The sequence below is a fragment of the Citrus clementina genome, unplaced genomic scaffold (assembly GCF_000493195.1).
Source record: "Citrus clementina cultivar Clemenules unplaced genomic scaffold, Citrus_clementina_v1.0 scaffold_8, whole genome shotgun sequence".
Classification (NCBI taxonomy): domain Eukaryota; kingdom Viridiplantae; phylum Streptophyta; class Magnoliopsida; order Sapindales; family Rutaceae; genus Citrus; species Citrus x clementina.
The window spans coordinates 17,650,860-17,671,271 of NW_006262022.1; the positions used below are offsets into that span (position 1 = coordinate 17,650,860).

General features: G+C 34.4%; 3 protein-coding genes across 5 annotated transcripts; 2 read left to right on the forward strand and 1 right to left on the reverse strand.

Moving 5' to 3' along the window:
• Positions 1-127: 127 nt before the first annotated feature.
• LOC18035686 (protein SENSITIVITY TO RED LIGHT REDUCED 1) lies at positions 128-3,805 on the reverse strand. 2 transcript variants are annotated; one of them, XM_006423959.2, is made up of 2 exons: positions 3,581-3,805; positions 128-1,185 (listed from the first exon to the last, which is right to left on the reverse strand). In XM_006423959.2, the coding sequence occupies exon 2, from the start codon at positions 1,107-1,109 to the stop codon at positions 276-278; it is 834 nt and encodes a 277-aa protein (XP_006424022.1). In that variant the 5' UTR covers positions 1,110-1,185; positions 3,581-3,805; the 3' UTR covers positions 128-275. The 2 variants fall into 2 exon arrangements, with proteins under 2 accessions (XP_006424022.1, XP_006424023.1); XM_006423960.2 differs by having other exon boundaries at positions 168-1,154.
• A 4,287-nt stretch (positions 3,806-8,092) lies between these two features.
• On the forward strand, positions 8,093-12,742 carry LOC18035112 (beta-glucosidase BoGH3B). 2 transcript variants are annotated; one of them, XM_006423961.2, is made up of 10 exons: positions 8,093-8,280; positions 8,373-8,605; positions 8,695-8,899; positions 9,170-9,260; positions 9,344-9,489; positions 10,873-11,116; positions 11,214-11,318; positions 11,468-11,650; positions 11,732-11,936; positions 12,043-12,742. In XM_006423961.2, exons 2-10 carry the CDS (start codon positions 8,386-8,388, stop codon positions 12,528-12,530), a joined length of 1,887 nt encoding a protein of 628 aa, XP_006424024.1. In that variant the 5' UTR covers positions 8,093-8,280; positions 8,373-8,385; the 3' UTR covers positions 12,531-12,742. The 2 variants fall into 2 exon arrangements, with proteins under 2 accessions (XP_006424024.1, XP_006424025.1); XM_006423962.2 differs by having other exon boundaries at positions 8,093-8,249.
• Positions 12,743-14,247: 1,505 nt separating this feature from the next.
• LOC18035584 (beta-glucosidase BoGH3B) lies at positions 14,248-17,332 on the forward strand. Its single transcript, XM_006423963.2, has 9 exons — positions 14,248-14,270; positions 14,484-14,930; positions 15,103-15,193; positions 15,316-15,461; positions 15,644-15,887; positions 15,969-16,073; positions 16,174-16,356; positions 16,442-16,646; positions 16,755-17,332. Exons 2-9 carry the CDS (start codon positions 14,497-14,499, stop codon positions 17,240-17,242), a joined length of 1,896 nt encoding a protein of 631 aa, XP_006424026.1. The 5' UTR covers positions 14,248-14,270; positions 14,484-14,496; the 3' UTR covers positions 17,243-17,332.
• Positions 17,333-20,412: the final 3,080 nt, after the last annotated feature.

Genomic DNA, 20,412 nt, shown 5'->3' on the forward strand with positions numbered 1-20,412 from the left:
GAACAAAAAGAGTAATTGTTTCCATCACGTATTTTAGATATGACGTTCCAGATTAAAAGAAAAGCAATAAAATGTTCGCATGAAGGTATTAATCCACAGATAAGCTTATGCACGTACAAGACGAAGAACCTCTAAGAAATGAAACATCATATAAATACTGACTCAACAATCTTTAAATATCAAGCAGGCAAGTCTTCAACATGCAGATTAGCTAACACAAACAATGAATTTCCATGAGGTATGTAAAATAAAGAATATGTTAAATCCAATTATCATCAAATTTCTTTTGGCTGCAGCTCTGATTCAAGATCAGGCCTGAAAAAAAGCCAACTTGAATCATGAAAACCTGCAAAATAATCATCTGAAACTGTCTTGATACCAAATTCATGTGTGAATCTTCTAGCAGCTAAGATGTGCCTTGCAGTATCAACAACAATCGAGCCCTTAAATTCCAACACATGTTGGTGGTACATCTCAAAGCTATTTCCAAACAGTACCATCTGTTTTAACATCGCTCCCCAGTTTGCCTGTAAGAGATTGTTGTACAGCTCTGCCTCACAGTGTGGCATGTAGAAAAGAGTTGGCTTTATAGCACATCGGCGACCTTGCTCATTTACTGATAGAACAGAACAACCAAGGGCTTCTAAAACCCGAGCTTCTGTTGAAGAAAGAATTGGATCAAACACCTCAATGTCTCCAATCCAACTGAACTTTCTTTTCATCAAGATCGCAAGGCTAAGCTGTAATCTAGGAGGTCCATATGATTCAAGGCAGCCAATACCATAGATCACCATCTGCATATTTGACTCAGAGCCCAAAACATTATAGAATGAATTTAATACTTCTGGAGTTTGTATTTGATCCAACAAAGTTCGATAGAATTCAGAGCTCTCCATTTTTTTAATGGACATTTCTATCCTTTGCAATAATTTTGATACTCTGTGCGGATCAGATTCAATTTCAGTCGGGAACCAAGGTTTTTGTTGCTCTTCTGGAGATCTAATTCTGCGCAAATTTCTTCTTTGTTTGCCACGACGAGGTAAAACAATGGTCCAATCTTCATTTAGCATATGTGTTTCAGGGCCAATAACTTTTGAAGATGCAGCCATCGTTAAACAAAAATTATACCTTCCCTCCAATTAATCCTGCCCTCTCTTCATACAACAAAAATGATAAGGTCAACCGCTGCACATGGTTAATTCAAATTATAAACATATAAAATAGTACAATTTATTCTCTTAATGAAACAGTTGTAAGGTAGGGATGTAGAATTTATTAAATCCTACTTGCCATCCAATAATAAAAATCGCTTATTGGACAAATTATATCAATTATAAACAATCCAACGGCCAGCATTTCATAAATAATCGAATAAAAATATCTTTGAAGTCGATCACCGCAGGAACGTAGTAGAGCGCCGCCCCCGCCGGCAGATTTCGACGCTATCACCGCCGATTGTGAGCTCATTACTTCAAATTACTCTCATTTCTCTATGATGACGCACCAATTCCGGTTGATTTGCTTGCATATTTGCATTTGAGCTTATTTTGTTCTCTATTTTTTTATTCATTAATTTTGTTTAATTATTGAATTTGCTCTTCTGGGTAATTGGGTTGTAAGTTAATAGTTAATTGGGTTTACTGCTACAAACAGGGAAGTCAACTTTTTGCAGATTGGTTGAGAAATTTTTGTCTGTTTTTGCATTAGTCAATTTGAGATCAGTGTTAATTTCTTTTATTATTATTACTATTGTTTATTTATTTTTATCTTGTATTCAATTTAAATCTCTGGGAAAGTTGAAGCTTTGGTAAAATCTTTGGGTTTGAACTAGGCTCACATGTCTGGGAAGGGGCTTTAACTACCAGGATGCTATGCAAAAATCGGAAAAACAGTGTAGATTGACCATTTTAGAAAGAATCCTCCTCTAACATGCAGATTTTGTTGAGAACTTATAGTTTAAAAAAAAAATTAATTTAATTTTATGTAGCATTGGCCTGACAATTTGTGGAATGCTTAAAGTTGACAATCATTGTAAATATGAGTGAGCTCAAACGTTTCATGTTTGTGTACATGTAATTAAATATATCGATTTCTTTTTTATGGTGAGAGGAGGAGAGATTAAAAAACGAATTGTAAAATCTTCAACTTTCTTGCTAGTCTAAAAATGTGTTCTATTTTCATGAACTGCTTGATGCTTTGCATTAGTAATTCTCCCAAGTGCTGCTTGCAGTCTGACAGGAAGATTTTTTTCTAGACATTTACTGCATAACACTTCTGGAAACATTTCTTTCCTCTCCTATGGTTTTTTGGCTGATTTAAAGAACAGTTTGTGCATGGCTCAAATGTAATACTTTTTTTCCATTAGCATTTACAAAATTCAGTTGCTTATAAAAAAAGGAGTATGAAGAACTTTTAATCCTTTTTTTTTCTTATTTTAACTGTTTCAAAGTTGTAATCCTATTTTGGTTACTCATCCTTGCAAACTTATTTTACAAAGCATTGACTAGCATTTAAAATCATCATTTTCATTTAATAAACAAAATTTCGAAAACACCATTCTGAGAGTCATAAGAAATGTGCCCTACTATCTAACTCTAATGTTACATATTTACATGTTTGTCACGTGGGGTGGGCCTTTTCTAATCTCCACCACTATTGTTTTTGGACAAGCAGGAGACCCATGGCCAAAGAACATGAAAATATCCTAATTGGTTCAACTCCTTAACTCGAAGTCCCCAGAGAACAAAAAAGAAAAATACGAAAAAAAAAAGATTGTGATTCAACTATCAAACAAATCATGGATTGTACATTAATTCAGCAAACGCTGGTAGCTGGCGAGATAAGGAGAGCAAGACTGAGTGGTGGGAATGCAGACCCACTATTATGATACCTACAAATGAACCTCAATTGGTAAACTGAAGTTTGCTAAGGCTGCAGGTCTCAAAAGCGCACATCTCAGCCTCCCTGTGTAACTTTCACAACCCTCAGCTATTGCCCTCAGCAAATTTATGCAAACAGATTATCATCTAATTGATCTCTATATTGGCAGAAGTAACCCCAATAGAAAATGGAAGCCAAGTTCAAATGAAAACTTCTCTTAGACATGCTCAGACCCTTTATTCTACAAAGTTAAAAAGCCATTATAAAAGTTCCAGAATCAATCAAAAGTCGCCCAGTTCCTGAACACCCAGCAGCAAACACAAAGAACCCAGTACAGAACAGAACCTATGTTGCGACAAGATAGCATTATCACTTACTCAACAAAAAGGGCAGAAACAATCAAGTAACAACCCGGAAGCAAAAATAAAAATAATCTTCTGAAAAAGTTTAGCAGTTGTGCAAGCCACCTCAAGTGAATATGGAGAAGAAAACGAAAATGAAAAACACTATTATCATTTCATATAATCAAAGTTTCATATGCTCACATGGAATGCAAAGTTCTATCACAATTGAACCACATAGTTTCGTCGGTATTTTGAGAGACTACACTAAGAATCCATTATCAATTACCACAGATCAAACAAAATGAATCAAACAAATCGGGGAGTGCAAGTGAAGAAAAAGAGAGAGAGTTACATACACGCAGGTTCGCCTCCACTTGCTCCTTTTCCTCAGTGACAGAGAGAAAAGAGAAGAGAAGAGAAGCGACGAGCGGCTGAGCGAGGAGCGGCCGATGAGCGACGAGCGGCTGGTGAGTGGTGACAATGTTAGGGTCTGCAAATCGATAACGTTTTTATTTTTTCATTTTAGTTGCACGGTCGGGTAAATTAATTGGATAAATATCCATATCCAACTAATTGGATATCTTTTAAAATATCTATATCCCTATTTAAAAAAATTTCAGATAGATATTACTCAACAGCGCTGCTATTTACCCCGAGTCAAACCTCGAAAATCTCCAAAACGACGCCGTTTTGCTGTGATATGTTTTCTTTTAATTTCCAACGAATCGTTTTGATTCAGCCGCGAGCCTCTCCAACCACAATTGCCATCACGCTAGCCATCACCCAACCACAAAGCTAACACGAAAACGGTTGTGCACCGTTACGTGCTTGCACACTCCTGCTTATATTCCTCATCCTAAAATTTTATTCGCACGCAATTATGAATTGATTTGCGTTTGGGATTTGTTTTCTGAATGATATTTTGTCACAAACGTAGATGGTTTTGTTCCTATATGATAATAATTTCTGTTGAAGGGTTTGTATGATGCAAACTAGGTGTAGAAGAATTTAGTCACGAATCTTGATCATTTACACCTCGTTTCCCGCATCTGTAAATCTTGTTCTATAACCTTTTTATTCTAATAATATTGTATGATCTGTGGCTGGAGAACTCAAGGATGCTAACATTTGTTGAAGAAGAAAGAAGAATTCGGCAGCAGTAATTTTAGAATGAAGAAAAAGGAAGAAAGAAGAATGAAGAAGATGATGCAGAAGTTGATCTTGACAAATGGTGGTTGGCACGCTGCAGCAACCATTTTTAACAGAGGAATGCTTCATGAAAACGGTTCGTTTTGGAGCTTCATTCGGGGCGTTTTCAATTTAGCTAAAGTCTTTCCAAACGAAGGAAAAAAGTTTCCAAACGGTGCGTTTCCAATTTTAGTAAAACGGTGAGTTTCATTGGGGGCGCAAGTTGGGGCGCAATTCAGGATAAATAACTTTTTCCATTACCCAATCCAATTAGATTGGATAGGTAATTATCCAATTTAGATAGACTAATTTACCATCCCTAATTCATCTTATATCCAAATTCAAAAATCTTTATAATCTATTATATGGAAGGGTAATAGGGATAGAGATTGGTAATTGATTAATGAATATCCATTACCATAAAAAATGAAAAAGGAGGATTAAACACAAAGTTATCATCGTTTCGTGATCCATAAAAAGTGGAAAAAGAAAAATGTAATAATTAGAAAAAAAAAAAAAAAAGAGGGGGGTAGAGAGAGGGAGAGCGCTTCTCTCTTTGAAATTATTATATATTCAAACTTTCTTGTTTGACTACGGACAATTTTTCTAATAAAATCATCATTAAAAGCATGTGATTCTAATCTAATTTTTTAATTAGGAATTTGTGGGAATATGAACGCAAATTCTCTTTCAATTAAGCAGGATTGAGTAAAGTTAATTTGTAATTTTTTTTCTATACAAAATACAAGTGGATATATGCATCTCTCTAATATTTATAATGATTATTTTTCTTAACGAATGTTTCATAAAATTTAATGTAAAGTTATAATTTCAGTTATTTATTTGATTGTAAATATCAAAAATTATTATCAGTTATCTAATTGTAAGATATAAATATCTAATGAAATATCAGATAAAAAGAAATCTAATTTTTTAAAATTTCAAATCCGTTTTTGACCACTAAAGAAGCCCTGCGTGGCGCCTTCGTGCCCTTGCTTAATATTGAACTCTCCACTTGCGATTTTCCAATAATTAATCATCTTCAGGCGCAGATCCATAAAATATAATTAATCCCACCATGTTCCTCAATTAATTGATTAAATGATTTTAATTAATGGATTTTAAGGCCAGCGACGGCCCATGCACTCATCTCTCATTAGAGAGTTGGGGTTCCATTGTACGGGTCTCGTAATGAGAGCTCTTGCTCACTTCCCTCTAATTAATTAATTTCTTATAAGTTCAATTATAATTTTGCAACAAACCTTGACTAAATTTTACCTAAAATTTAATACTTCATGATTTGAAGTAGTTAGATAGTATTTTGACCATCAATCAACTTTGCAAGAAAATTAGCTCAAAATCATGCGCTGAATCAATTTTTTTTTTCTCTTTTAGATTATGTTTGGAAAGTGTTACATGCATAGCATGTAATTAACATTTACATTATTTCAATTATTTCAATCTCCGTAGGAGATTTGTCACTGTACGAGTTAATACGATGTACTCAAGTGACAGAACAGAAGATAATGCAAAAATACTAATTAAAGAGTACATATTCTTACCCATCTACGTACTATAATAAATCTTAAATCATATGTAATTTTTTTTATTTATTCTAATTCCTTTTTGTTTAAACAAAAAATAATTTCTTAAACAAAAACTGTTCAAATAACAAGTTTCTATTAATCGGATTCATCAATTCATCGTACGGAGATAATTTAGTGTGCTGACCCATCTAAATTTGTCGTCTCTTCTTGAAATTTTTTGAACTGTCTGGTACTAACATGATTAATTATCCTAACATAACCAAACACAAAAAAAAAAAAAAAAAAAAAAATTGTTTTAATAAAATCTCTATCATACGCATTCGTAACGGCACAATTTTAAAATTTTGAAAGTTTAAGCCCGTCTATCGAATAAAGGAGCTGCACATGTCGGCAATGTGCCCACCAAGGTTTTATTATAATTTACCAATAAAAATTATTATTAATCTTCTATGTGGGTAAATGCTTACATAGTCCTTGTATTTTGGATTAAATGATTGTTTAGTCCTCATATTTTATAAAAAATCTAAAAATATTTTTATTATTAAATACATGTCAGTCATGCCCTTATATATATATTTTTTTACTTTTATTATACTACCCTTACTACAGTTCTAAAGCAATATTTGATAAATTTACAATAATCTTGCTAATAATTATTTATAAAAAATAATTTACTAAATTAATCCTGAAAGTAAAATAATAATAAAAAATTTTATATTTATATTTCTTTTATTTTTGGGGCTAATTTTTTGAATAATTTTTTATAGGTAAATTTATTAATGTTTCTAAGAATATTGTTGTAAATGTATAATTATAAAAACAAATAAAAAAGAGTGATGATATAACCACAAATTTTTATACAAACTTATCTTATATAAACTAATTTGGTATTAATTCATTAATTAAATAAAAATATAAAATAATAAAAATATATTACGTGGGTTAATAGATATTTAATTCAAGTAATTTTATCGTGCCATATCAGTTTGTACAAAATAAATTTGTATAAGAATTTATAACTATATTATTACTTAATAAAAAAATATGAATGTCACAAATTCAATTATAAAAATATTTTGAAATATTTTTTAAAATATAAAAACTAAACAAATAATTAACTTAAAATATAAGAACTAAATAAATTTTTATACTTTTTGTAATTACTTTTAGTAAACGTGATTTTGTTTTGTGATTTTTTTATTTTATTTTGACTTTGGCTACTAAAAGTGCCTGCATTTGTGCATTAAATTATGTACACATGTGAGACTTCTAATTGAATAATTTGTTTGTTTATTTATTTTTGTTCAATTCTTTTTCTTTTAAATTAGAAAAATAACACTATCGCTTCTGCTTTGCCTGCGCAGATGATGCAATCTACAAATCTACCCACGTGAAAGATGATAAGAAAATATGGGAAGTCATAATCAGGGTCCCTATTCTTTATGTTTTCTCAATTAGGACATGATTTCTACATTTGTATTAAACAAGTCCTCAAACCTAACCTTTGTTTTGAAATTAGGTAGGTAACCTTCATTGAAATGACTGAATATTAAGGATGACGAAAATCTTGAAAAGGTCCTCAAGGACCCTTCCCATAGGATCAGAGATCGAAGGATGAAAAACTCAAAATACTAACATAAAAAAATAATTAAAAAGATTACTTTAACGTCTATTTTTTATTTAGAAAAGGAATAAGATTATGTATTAATTCTCATTTTCTCCTCACTTTTATTTTTTAATTTTTATGAAATTTTTTTCTATTATTTAAGATTCATATATCATTCTCTTAAATAATTACGAAGAAGACGGAAAGGTACGGAAATATAAATAAAACTTTAAAGATAAATAAAAGGGAGTCTCTATATTGATATTCCTACTATATTATTTACTATGAGCATGTCACTATTGACTATTCCCACTCAAAATTCAACAACCTGACTACCTGAGGGTGCTTTGGCCATTTCTACGTCGGACATAGGCATATTTCATACAAATGATAAACTATATACCATATACTATTCGAAACATTATAAAACAGTAGGGACCCATATGGTATTTACCACATCAGAAATCTTAAAGCAGTTTCTATAAATAGTGGCCCAATGCGCTTGAATTTTCTGAGCTTACCCTGTCCCAATCCCATATTCTCGAAGAAAGAGACTTGTAAACCAGCTGCAGTTCCCGCAGCATTTATTTTAAATATATAAATTTAATCTATTTATCTCTTTCAAGTCTCTTTTTCGCCCAGTTATTAGTTTCCCACTTCACAGTTCACACTTCACTGCTTCTGGTAACGTACATTTTTCTTCATAAGTTCCATTGTAATGCTCTGTTTTCTCCTCTGTTTTCATTGTAGTACATGCTTGAATTCTTTAAGTAATATACACTTCTGACTGTTTTTGAAAATATGCAGATTACAAACCAAAATGGGGAGATTTTCAGTACCCATGTTGGGGTTTCTGCTGTTATGCTTCTTGGCAGCGGTTACAGAAGCCACTTACATCAAATACAAGGACCCAAAACAGCCATTGGGTGCTAGGATCAGGGACTTGATGAGCAGAATGACTCTAGCTGAAAAGATTGGCCAGATGACTCAGATCGAGCGCGCTGTTGCTACCCCAGATGTTATGAAGCAGTTCTTCATTGGTATGAATATGAACCAACTTCATTAGTATTTATGTGTTTGTTTATGAGGTCATTATGTTAAAATGTGGCGAATGGGGGATTTGGTGTAGGGAGTGTGTTGAGTGGAGGAGGGAGTGTGCCTGCTCCTAAAGCAACTGCTGAGACGTGGGTGAACATGGTGAATGGGTTGCAAAAGGGGGCTCTTTCGACCCGTCTTGGGATTCCTATGATTTATGGGATTGATGCTGTTCATGGCCACAACAATGTGTATAAGGCCACGATTTTCCCTCACAATGTAGGGCTTGGAGTGACCAGGCAAGTGTGTCAACTTTTTTGCGAACTCGTGCTTATCAAATATTTTGTTCAATCTATGTGGTAGAATGTTGATTTCTTGAATTTGCGATTACTATTTTGCTCAAATACTCTCTCTGTTTGATTACTGGAGATGAAATTTCTGTTCGTTAATACTAACATACTGGTCACTATTAGATCAGATAATTGATCATTTGATTTGTTTTCTTGTTGAATAAATGGTGGTGCTGGGATCTTTCTGTGCGTGTAATTTTGACTATTATTGTTGACCAGGGATCCTGCCCTTGTCAAGAAGATCGGCGATGCAACTGCTCTTGAAGTGAGAGCTACAGGAATCCCTTATGTTTTTGCTCCGTGCATTGCGGTAACTAAAGACTGATATTCTTTGATGTCTCATGTTGTATGTTTAACAAAGTGTGCTCTAACCAACTGTTTCTGCTGTCATAGGTTTGTAGAGACCCGAGATGGGGACGGTGCTATGAGAGCTACAGTGAAGATCATAAGATTGTTCAAGCAATGACTGAGATTATACCCGGTTTACAGGGAGACCTTCCAGCCAATTCTAAAAAGGGAGTTCCCTTTGTCGCTGGAAAGTAAGATCCCTTGTTACTAATAGCTTATTTGACCCATTACTTATTTCTTCTTTGTGACCCAGTTGTGATGCTTATCACTTTTGTTGCCGTGAACAAATTTGTTTCTGATACTTTTCCAATCTGACTGGGTTTGGTCCCCCGTCTAATAGTTATGTTTCCTTGTAAATTTTCTAATTAGGTGCTAGTTATTCTGAAGTTATGTTCTAAAAGCTCCGATTATCCAATTTGCCATTATTAAAGTGTCAAAATTCGGCGAGTATTATCTGTATAGTTTCATAATGATGAGAGGATAAACTTCTTTTGGACATCTTTATGTGATGTTACTCAAGAGCTAAGACCTGATGATGGGCCATTTTAGTCTCTATATTTTAATAATAAGTTGATTATAGAAATGAAATATCTAGTTCAGCAAGCCCTTTCCCTTTTTCTAGCTTTACCTGTAAATGAGATCACATTATTTGGTCTGCAGTATGGTTATTACCTAGACAGCATCAGCATTTCATTTGTTTTTTTTATCCTCTTAGTTTCAGATTCATATGGAAATATAACTTCTTTTGGAATTTTTTGGATAAAAAATTCATTGTGGTGGGCCTTATTGCATTAGTGGCCGGCCAAGTTGTCCTCTAGATTAAAAGCTGATTTAAATGGTACAATTCAAAATCCCCCTAACCTTTTCCCATGTGATGCTTTCATATATGTAAAGTTATTGCTGATGTAGGACTAAAATATCAGTAGACTATTATCTGATTCAGCCTAGTGTTGGTCCAACATCAATGATTATGCAAGGCAAGCTGAGATTGTTTTGCTTCTTCCCCACTATTTTTAGTGGAATTAAGGCAGTGATTGATGATTACCGGTCCACTGCCAGTGATAGGCAGATCCTGCTGTAATAGTTGCTCCAGTGTGTAATGTTTGTTAGATCTGTCAGTTGTGTTACCTTATCATGTGATATATCTTATCTTAGAATTAATTGGACGGGAAAACTCTTTTGATCAAATGAGTTTAGATATTTTGGTTGTGATTATGAAACTTAATTATGGAAGACATAAGATAGCACTAATCTGCCTAACCAAGATTATGGAAGATGTTTCGATGGATTGTGAGTCACATCTGAGGTTGAGAGCAGGCCAGACCATCCATGATCCAAGTTAGTGATTAAACGACTCCATGTATCTGTATTTTATGACACAGCTGCTGTGAACTGAAGACAATTTTCATTGCTGAATCATTGTTACTTTTCTACCGATTTTTACATATTAGGAAGCATTTTATGGTTAAATCTTAAATACATTGTAAATGAAAATTTAATTAGTAACCACGAATGTATGATGAAAACCTTGGCAGTGACAATTTTTTTCCTAATTCCTTGATTACTTTGTTTAGGAAAAAGGTGGCGGCCTGCGCCAAGCACTATGTGGGAGATGGTGGCACGACCAAGGGCATCAATGAGAACAATACTGTAATTAATTTAAATGGATTGCTCAGCATCCACATGCCTGCTTACTATAATTCCATTAGCAAGGGTGTCGCAACAGTTATGGTTTCCTACTCAAGCTGGAATGGCAAGAAGATGCATGCTAATCATGAACTTGTCACCGGATTCCTCAAGAACAAGCTTAAGTTTAGGGTAACAAAATTTATATGAAAATTCTAGTATCTTGCTTACCTTTTACCAATTTTAAGGTAACAAGGATAGAATTAATGTGTTTGTTGGGTAATTTCAGGGTTTTGTCATATCAGATTGGGAGGGTATTGACAGGATTACCGCTCCTCCCCATGCTAATTATTCATATTCTGTCCAAGCCGGAGTTAGCGCTGGAATTGACATGGTGAGTAAAATTTTCGTCATTTCAAAATGTAATATTACAAATTTACTAGGACGTAGTATATGGAAATTATTGCTTCCCTGCAGTGAGCATCTAAGATCTTACTATTTTATTTCTTTTTCCATTTTTTCTAACAAATCCCTGTGTTCCAGGTAATGGTTCCCAATAACTACAAAGAGTTCATTGATGACTTAACTGATCAAGTAAAGAAAAATATTATCCCCATGAGCAGGATTGATGATGCAGTTAAGAGAATCTTGAGAGTTAAATTTGTCATGGGACTCTTTGATAGCCCTCTGGCTGATACCAGCCTGGTCAATGAACTTGGGAGTCAGGTATTTTGTTGTAGAAGGCTGTAATTTCTCTCACATGTTTTCAAATTCGGCTAATGTCAATTTAATAATGCAATTGGACAGGAACATAGACAATTAGCTAGGGAAGCTGTAAGGAAATCACTAGTGCTGCTGAAAAATGGAGAAGCTGCTGATAAGCCTTTGGTTCCCCTTCCTAAGAAAGCTTCAAAGATACTGGTTGCAGGAAGTCATGCTGACAATTTGGGCTATCAATGTGGTGGCTGGACAATCACATGGCAGGGTCTAGGCGGCAATGATCTCACAGCTGGTAAATTAAATCAGCCAAAATTTGAATATAATTAGTTAAAGTTTTAGCATGCAGTAGATTCATCTACTATGCGGCACTTTTAATGAAATGATATCTGTACAAACAGGTACCACGATCCTCCATGCGGTGAGTAATACAGTTGATCCTACTACCCAAGTTGTCTTCAATGAAAACCCTGATGCAAACTTTGTGAAATCCAACAAGTTCTCCCATGCCATTGTTGTTGTTGGTGAGCAACCCTATGCAGAAACATATGGTGATAGCTTAAACCTGACCATATCCGAGCCTGGTCTGAGCACCATAACCAATGTGTGCGGAGCTGTCAAATGCGTTGTTGTTGTCATATCTGGTCGCCCTGTTGTGATCCAGCCCTATCTAGCACAGATAGATGCACTCGTCGCTGCTTGGCTTCCAGGAACTGAAGGCCAAGGTGTTGCTGATGTCCTTTTTGGAGATTACGGGTTCACAGGCAAGCTTGCGCGTACATGGTTCAAGACAGTTGATCAGCTTCCAATGAACCTTGGAGATCCACATTATGATCCTCTCTTTCCATTTGGATTTGGTCTGACAACTAAACCTACCAAGGGCAACTAAAATACCCACCGCGGCAATTTATCCTTCTACATGAGATGTATTGTTCAAAAGATTGCTTGTGATAAGATTTAAACGTAGTTTTGGTTTCTATTACTTCAAAACTAGTGTTAAGGAATGTCAATTCTAAACCTCAGAATCTATTGAATTGAATGAATCACCTATTGAATCACGCAATAAGAGAGCCGATAATTGTGGATACCACAAGGGGAAAAAACACTCACCGTTGTAGAGATCGATGGCTAAACTGCCATAAATTTATTCCTCTATTTCTCTCGGAATTCAAAGACGGGTGGATTCTGCTATCCAGAGCAATGCATTCAAATAGATAAAATTTACTAATGAAATAGGTTTGTATATATATTTCTAGAAATTTTTCTAAAACGGTGGGGTCTATCTAATTGTTTGAGTTATAAACGAGGGTAATTTTCAAGATATTGCAAATGAATCATACGTCCGGGCATTGGGCTGTATTTATCAATTTTTATATTTTATTTACTCAAAATTAAAAAATAAAATTTGATGCATTTATAATTCTAAAATTTTGAAGCTTTCTCCCCTCAATCTAACGCATATAGGATTTTTTTTCATTTGTTGTACTCTACTCTCCCGACCTAACCCGTCGTGGAAAGTCAGAATCCAAGTCCGTATAGGACTAACTATATTGTTCCGACTCAGAATTCTGATTCCTAACACAATTCCGTCCAAAACCAAATAGAACAATAACTATTCTATACAACTCCGAACAGAATTCCGTCCAAATCCAAATGAGACAATAACTATAATATCCGACTCCGGACAGAATTCCTCGTGCACATTAATACCCCTTCTCAAGGCATTTTGGTTCAAGCAAGAAAATAATACCAGAGCTCTTTCTTTCTCTCCCGCAACTCTTTTTTCTACACTATCAACTCCGAAGCACCGAAAGGCTACACGGCACTGTCCCAAGGAGATTTTGGTCTCAACATCATTAATTATATTTTCATACGTAAGAGCCGTTACGTAAGAGACGTTAGTTTCTGAATAGTAGCTGATTCATGATATATGAAGTGAAAAAAAAATAAAAATCAAACGCATAATTTTGACGTGTTTAAAAATTAACACACAATGAAATGAAAATCTATCTATTAATTCCATTCAAATAAATGTATGGAAGAATATTTTATGAGCAGTACTAGGTATTCTAATATTTAAGTAATGTTACCATATATGGAATCCAATCATCCAATGAGTGAAACATAGTATTAGGACTCAAATTGAGACTCAAATGTTGGGATCCATAGCACATTTTATAGACTGAAAAGATTAATGGAATATTTACCTATTTAAATATGATTTTTTGGTTTATCAGTATTTTGTTTTTCAACAAACTTTGAAGTAGTTTGATCTTGACCGGATTTCTTCCAATTATATAAATATTTGACATCCCGCATAATCCATAATAATTCAAATTTGTTCTTATCTAGAATTACTTATCTGTAATCTTTATCTTATGCAATTAACGTTGTTAATTTCCTATTTCAGAAACTTACTTATCCAATTAAAACTGTGCACGTATACTTGACATATTCGATTATAAATAAAATAAAACTCCATGAACTTCAAGATATCTCTGACACATGCACATAATATTCTTGCCTAATATAAACTTACAATAATACCCATCTTTTCAAACTATATATAGTTGCTTGATTCTTTTCGTTTTTACTCACTTTTCAGTGTTAAAGTTTCTGTGCTAAGCTGGTATGATTTCAAATTTTTTATCATCTTGCTTCTTCTTTCTCCCCCTGATTTCTATACTTTCACATGTTCTTCTTATGTAATTCTTGTAGTATTTGTCAAAATATATTACAATCTATATATTCGAATATTACCATTATTGTTACTAAATTTTTTGTTACTATTTCATCATATAATTTATGTAAACTAATTGTATTCTTCTAATTTGTTTTACAGAAACAATACAAAGATGAGGATGACTTCACTTGCTACATTAGGGTTTCTCCTATTATGCTGCATGGCATTCGCAATTCATGCATCAGACCCAGGTTACATGAAATTCAGAGACCCACAACAGCCATTGAGCAAAAGAATCAGAGACCTCATGAACAGAATGACTCTAGAAGAGAAAATTGGTCAGATGGTGCAATTAGACCGCGCGGCCGCAACCGCAGAGATCATGAGGGATTATTCTATCGGCAGCTTACTTAGCGGTGGTGGGAGCGTGCCGCGCCTTCAGGCCACGCCGCAGGAATGGATTGGCATGGTCAACGATTTTCAGAAAGGTTCATTGTCAAGCCGGCTAGGGATTCCTATGATTTATGGCATTGATGCGGTTCATGGCCACAACAATGTTTATAAGGCCACGATATTTCCCCACAATGTTGGCCTGGGAGCTACAAGGTACTTAAATAACTACTAAGCGTGTCATATTTACATCGATAATTTATTAGAGCTAATGTTGGTACATGTATTTGAACTTTTTAATTAATTGTGACATATGATCAATGTTTGGGAGAAATTTTCAATTAATATATCGTAAGGTCTTGTATTGAGATCAACTTCTTTATTGTAGGGACCCTGACCTTGTGAGGAGGATTGGAGCTGCAACCGCTCTTGAAGTTAGAGCTACAGGCATCAATTATGCATTTGCTCCATGCATTGCGGTAATTACATACATATATACTTCCGATTCCTGAAAGCATTTTCATGTAATATTTTTAATTTTTTTATGTATTGAAACTTAAAAGATTAAAAGAAAATCATTGTACAACGTCAATAATAACAGGTCTGTAGAGATCCGAGATGGGGGAGATGTTTCGAGAGCTACAGTGAGGATCCTAAAATTGTTAAACTGATGACAGAAATTATACCTGGTTTACAAGGAGATATTCCCAGTGACTTACCAAAGGGCATTCCTTATGTCGCCGGAAGGTATGCTATTGGCTGCATTTATGATGATTTTGAATTTAATTATGAGTGTCAAGTATTTTGGTGTTATGACCTGTTTCAAGTTATCTTTTCTCCATTATGGACCTGCCAGAACCCAAAATTCTGTTTCCGTCACTATTTGAGGATATTTAATACATTAAAATATGATGTCATACAACGAACAGGGATAAGGTTGCTGCTTGTGCAAAACACTATGTTGGGGATGGAGGTACAACGAGAGGCATCAATGAGAACAATACGGTGATTGATAGGCATGGATTGATGAGCATTCACATGCCAGCTTACAACGACGCAATCATCAAAGGCGTGTCCACAGTCATGGTATCTTACTCTAGCTGGAATGGCCTGAAGATGCACGCCAATCGCGATCTTGTTACCAATTTTCTCAAGGGCACCCTCAAGTTCAGGGTACTAATTATATAGCTTTCAGATCATAGTACTGAAATTATGCAGATGATTTATTTATTATTATTTTTTGGTGGTTGGCAGGGTTTTGTAATCTCGGATTGGCAGGGAATTGATAGAATTACTACACCGGAACATGCAAATTACTCTTACTCAGTTCTGGCTGGTGTTAATGCTGGTATTGATATGGTCAGTGTAGCTTCAATTAAATGGTTTCAGTTTTGTTTATTTGTTCATTGTTTTTAATTTAAATTCTGAATCCTTAAAATAAATTGGTGTGTTTGATCAGTTCATGCTTCCATTCAACCACACCGACTTCATAGATATTCTGACTGATTTCGTGGAGAGAAAGATTGTCCCAATGAGTCGTATAGATGATGCTGTGAGAAGGATATTGAGAGTGAAGTTCACAATGGGTTTGTTTGAGAAACCAATGGCTGATCAGACTTTCATCGATAAACTTGGAAGCCAGGTATAAAACCGAACTTTCACTATTTAATGGTTTTTCACAGATGGATTTGAATTCAGTGTTGATTTGAGCTTTGGTGAACTAACAGGCTCACAGAGATTTAGCCAGGGAAGCAGTTAGAAAATCTCTGGTATTACTGAAAAATGGAGAGAATGCAGATGGTGCAGCGCTTCCTCTTCCGAAAAATGCAGCCAGGATTTTAGTTGCCGGAACCCATGCCAATAATTTGGGCTACCAATGTGGTGGCTGGACTATCGCTTGGCAGGGACTTAGCGGCAATAATAACACTGTTGGTAAGATAGAAAAAAGAATTAATCACTACCTTATCCGAAATTGCAGATCTTTCTAATTTTTCAATTTTTTTACATAGTTCAAATTGATGTGACAATATTATACTGCAGGGACTACTATCTTGAATGGTATCTCAGCCACAGTCGACAGTGACACAGAGATTATTTTCAGTGAGAATCCGTCAATGGATTATGTCAAGGCCAGCAACGTTTCCTATGCCATTGTTGTCGTGGGAGAGCAGCCGTATGCTGAGACACAAGGTGACAGTTTGAACTTGACGATAAGCGAGCCAGGGCCGAGCACGCTCACCAATGTATGTGCGGCTGTTAAATGTGTCGTTGTGTTAGTTTCTGGCCGGCCTGTTACAGTTGGACCTTATCTTCCCCAAGTAGATGCTCTTGTTGCTGCTTGGCTTCCGGGGACTGAAGGCCAGGGAGTTGCTGATGTGCTTTTCGGAGACTATGGATTTACTGGGAGGCTGCCTCGTACTTGGTTCAAGACTGTTGATCAGCTGCCCATGAACTTCGGTGACGAGCAATATGACCCGCTTTTTCCCTTGGGGTTTGGCCTCACTACTGAGCCTGTTGGTTCAAGTTAGAAATTTGTTCATAGAATTGTTTTAAATTTCTTTTATTGATTCATAAAGTGTGAAGACAATGGATTTATTAAGAGTAGTTTCTTCAGTAAAGTGCGGTTTAGATCAGCATAAAATCTTTTTAGTAGAGTAAGTTTTGAAGCAAAAACTTTTATCTGATACAAATATTTTTAATTGATATTGGGCAGATAGGGATAGTAATTGGGATTGTTAAAAAATTCACGTTTGGTTAAAAAAAAAAACTTCAGAAAATCAACGGCAAATCTTTGGAAGCATTAAAGAAGTTGAATTTCAAAATAATTTTTTTTTTGAGAATCACACTTGATTTCCCAAATCTTTATAATTAATGTAAAAAAGTTAGAATACAAATTTACGTGAATGCGTAAATGAATGAGCAAGGGATTCTCAACCATATTTGGGGCTTAGACAATGATTTTTATTAAAGTTTCTTAATATTTGAGGTAAAAAATTTATATTAGTTATATTATAACTTTTTTTATTTAAAATCAATTCTTCTAACTTTCTAAGATGTAAAATTATATGTGGTTCAAATTAGACAATGGAATTTTCATTAAATGTTTCATGATCTTTTAAGGTTCAGCTATGTTGCAACAGTTGAAAGGAGGTGCCCCACTTTTTGTCTTTTGTGATTTGACATCTTTAACTGATGTCAAATTTAATGGAATATCTTATACTCTATTTTATTCATAAGATATTAAGAAATATTATGATACTTTTTATTTACATGCACTATTAAAATTCTATTTAGCACCTTATACTCTTTTTATTTATTTATTTATATAAATATGAAAGTACTTATTTGTTTACATCCAATACTAATATCAATGGAAAGACCAACACCCCTAAATTTATAAATTAAAAATAAAATTTTAGATTTTTTTTCTCTTCCTCTCACTTTCATCTCTATCATCATCAGTCAATAACAATTAAAAAAGAAAAAGAAAAACAAAATTTGAAAGACTCACCCATCACCTTTATTCTCTCAACGATTCATGAACAATACGCAATACCAATACCAATACTAATACCAAATAAAACATAAGAACACATTTTGATTCTTGTTTCACTAACAATATCACCGCAAATTCCGACTTTAAAAGGTTTCATTAATACTCTTTCAAAACTTGACATTCTATCATGGTAAAAGAGTTTACTGTTAATTTCTACAAACTCTTTAAAGTAATTAGTAATTACGTTTGAACGATATCTTACCTGGCGCTTCTTCTCCTTGATGTTGATAACTTAACTATAAAATACTCTCTTCATGTTGGTACAAAACAAAACCAGTGCAGCCATCACAAATTCCAAAGGCCTCACATCCTTTGTACCAAATATTCCAAACTATCATAATTATATCAAATATGGGTTTGGCTACAATGCCGGGGGCATTGTAGCCGGCACCATGCCGGGCTCTCAAAAAGAGAGCCCGGCTGTCTTTGGCAGCCAAAGACTTGGTGCAGCCGGTTAACAAACCGGTTGCACCATATTTTTTTTAAAAAAATATATAAAAAATAAAATATAAAAATATAAAAATTAAAAAAAAGTTAAAATAATTTTTTATAATATAATTAATAGCAAAAGATAAATAAATTAAATAATATAATACAAACCCTATAATACAATATAATATAATGAAATAAAATGGCAAAAAATAAAGAAATTGAAAATGAAAAAAATAGTATTTCAGGTTTAACGTCAGTTGTTGCATGTCTGACGTCTCGATTGCATGTTTGACGTAAGATGTTGCATGTGTTAAATAAAGCCAAAATAAAGAATATTTCCAAATATTCTCGTCTGTTTCATGTTTGACGTCGAAGTTGCGAACTTTACGTGATAAGTTGCATATTTCGCGTCAAGTGTTGCAAGTTTCATGTTTAACGTCAGTTGTTGCATGTTCGAGGGTTGGATTTCGTATTTGACGTACGATGTAGCATGTTTGAATAAAGCCAAAATAAAGAATATTCCCGAGTATTCTCGTCCGTTTCATGTTTGACGTCGAAGTTGCGAACTTTACGTGATAAGTTGCATATTTCGCGTGAAATGTTGTAAGTTTCATGTTTAACGTCCGTTGTTGCATGTCGGACGTCACGGTTGCATGTTTGACGTAAGTTGTTGCATGTGTTGAATAAAGCCAAAATAAAGAATATTCCCGAATATTCTCGTCCGTTTCATGTTTGACGTCGAAGTTGCGAAATTTACGTGATAAGTTACATATTTCTCGTCAAGTATTGCAAGTTTCATGTTTAACATCAGTTGTTGCATGTTCGACGGATGGAGTTCATATTTGACGTAAGGTGTTGCATGTTTTGAATAAAGCCAAAATAAAGAATATTCCCGAATATTCTCATCTGTTTCATGTTTGACGTCGAGGTTGCAAACTTTACGTGATAAGTTGCATATTCCGCGTGAGGTGTTGCAAGTTTCATGTTTAACATCAGTTGTTGCATGTTCGACGGTTGGATTTCATGTTTGACGTACAATGTTGCATATTTTGAATATAGCCAAAATAAAAAATATTCCCGAATATTCTCGTCCGTTTCATGTTTGACGTCGATGTTGTGAACTTTACGTGATAAGTTGCATATTCCGCGTGAGGTGTTGCAAGTTTCATGTTTAATGTCAGTTGTTGCATGTTCGACGGTTGGATTTCATGTTTGACGTACGATGTTGCATGTTTTGAATAAAGCCAAAATAAAAAATATTCCTGAATATTCTCGTTCGTTTCATGTTTGACGTCGAAGTTGCGAACTTTACGTGATAAGTTGCATATTTCGCGTAAAGTGTTGCAATTTTCATGTTCAACGTTAGTTGTTGCATGTGTGACGGGAGGATTTCATGTTTGACGTACGATGTAGCATGTTTTGGATAAAGCCAAAATAAAGAATATTCTCTAATATTCTCCCCCGTTTCATGTTTGACGTTAATGTTGCGAACTTGACGTGATAAGTCGTATATTTCACGTGAAGTGTTGCAAGTTTCATGTTTAACGTCAGTTGTTGCATGTCTGACAGTAGGATTTCATGTTTGACGTATGATGTTGCATGTTTTGGATAAAGCCAAAATAAAGAATATTCTGGAATATTCTTGTCCGTTTCATGTTTGACGTCGAAGTTGCGAACTTTACGTGATAAGTTGCATATTTCGCGTGAAGT

What these genes read in the sequence shown, in the direction of transcription:
- LOC18035686 (XM_006423959.2), bottom strand. Translation starts at nt 1,109, where the DNA reads ATGGCTGCATCTTCAAAAGTTATTGGCCCTGAAACACATATGCTAAAT.
- LOC18035112 (XM_006423961.2), top strand. Translation starts at nt 8,386, where the DNA reads ATGGGGAGATTTTCAGTACCCATGTTGGGGTTTCTGCTGTTATGCTTC. An exon ending in GTTCCCTTTGTCGCTGGAAA is followed by an intron (nt 9,490 to 10,872) that starts GTAAGATCCCTT and finishes TACTTTGTTTAG; the next exon opens with GAAAAAGGTGGCGGCCTGCG. An exon ending in TTAGCGCTGGAATTGACATG is followed by an intron (nt 11,319 to 11,467) that starts GTGAGTAAAATT and finishes CCTGTGTTCCAG; the next exon opens with GTAATGGTTCCCAATAACTA.
- LOC18035584 (XM_006423963.2), top strand. Translation starts at nt 14,497, where the DNA reads ATGAGGATGACTTCACTTGCTACATTAGGGTTTCTCCTATTATGCTGC. An exon ending in ATTCCTTATGTCGCCGGAAG is followed by an intron (nt 15,462 to 15,643) that starts GTATGCTATTGG and finishes TACAACGAACAG; the next exon opens with GGATAAGGTTGCTGCTTGTG. An exon ending in AGGGCACCCTCAAGTTCAGG is followed by an intron (nt 15,888 to 15,968) that starts GTACTAATTATA and finishes GGTGGTTGGCAG; the next exon opens with GGTTTTGTAATCTCGGATTG.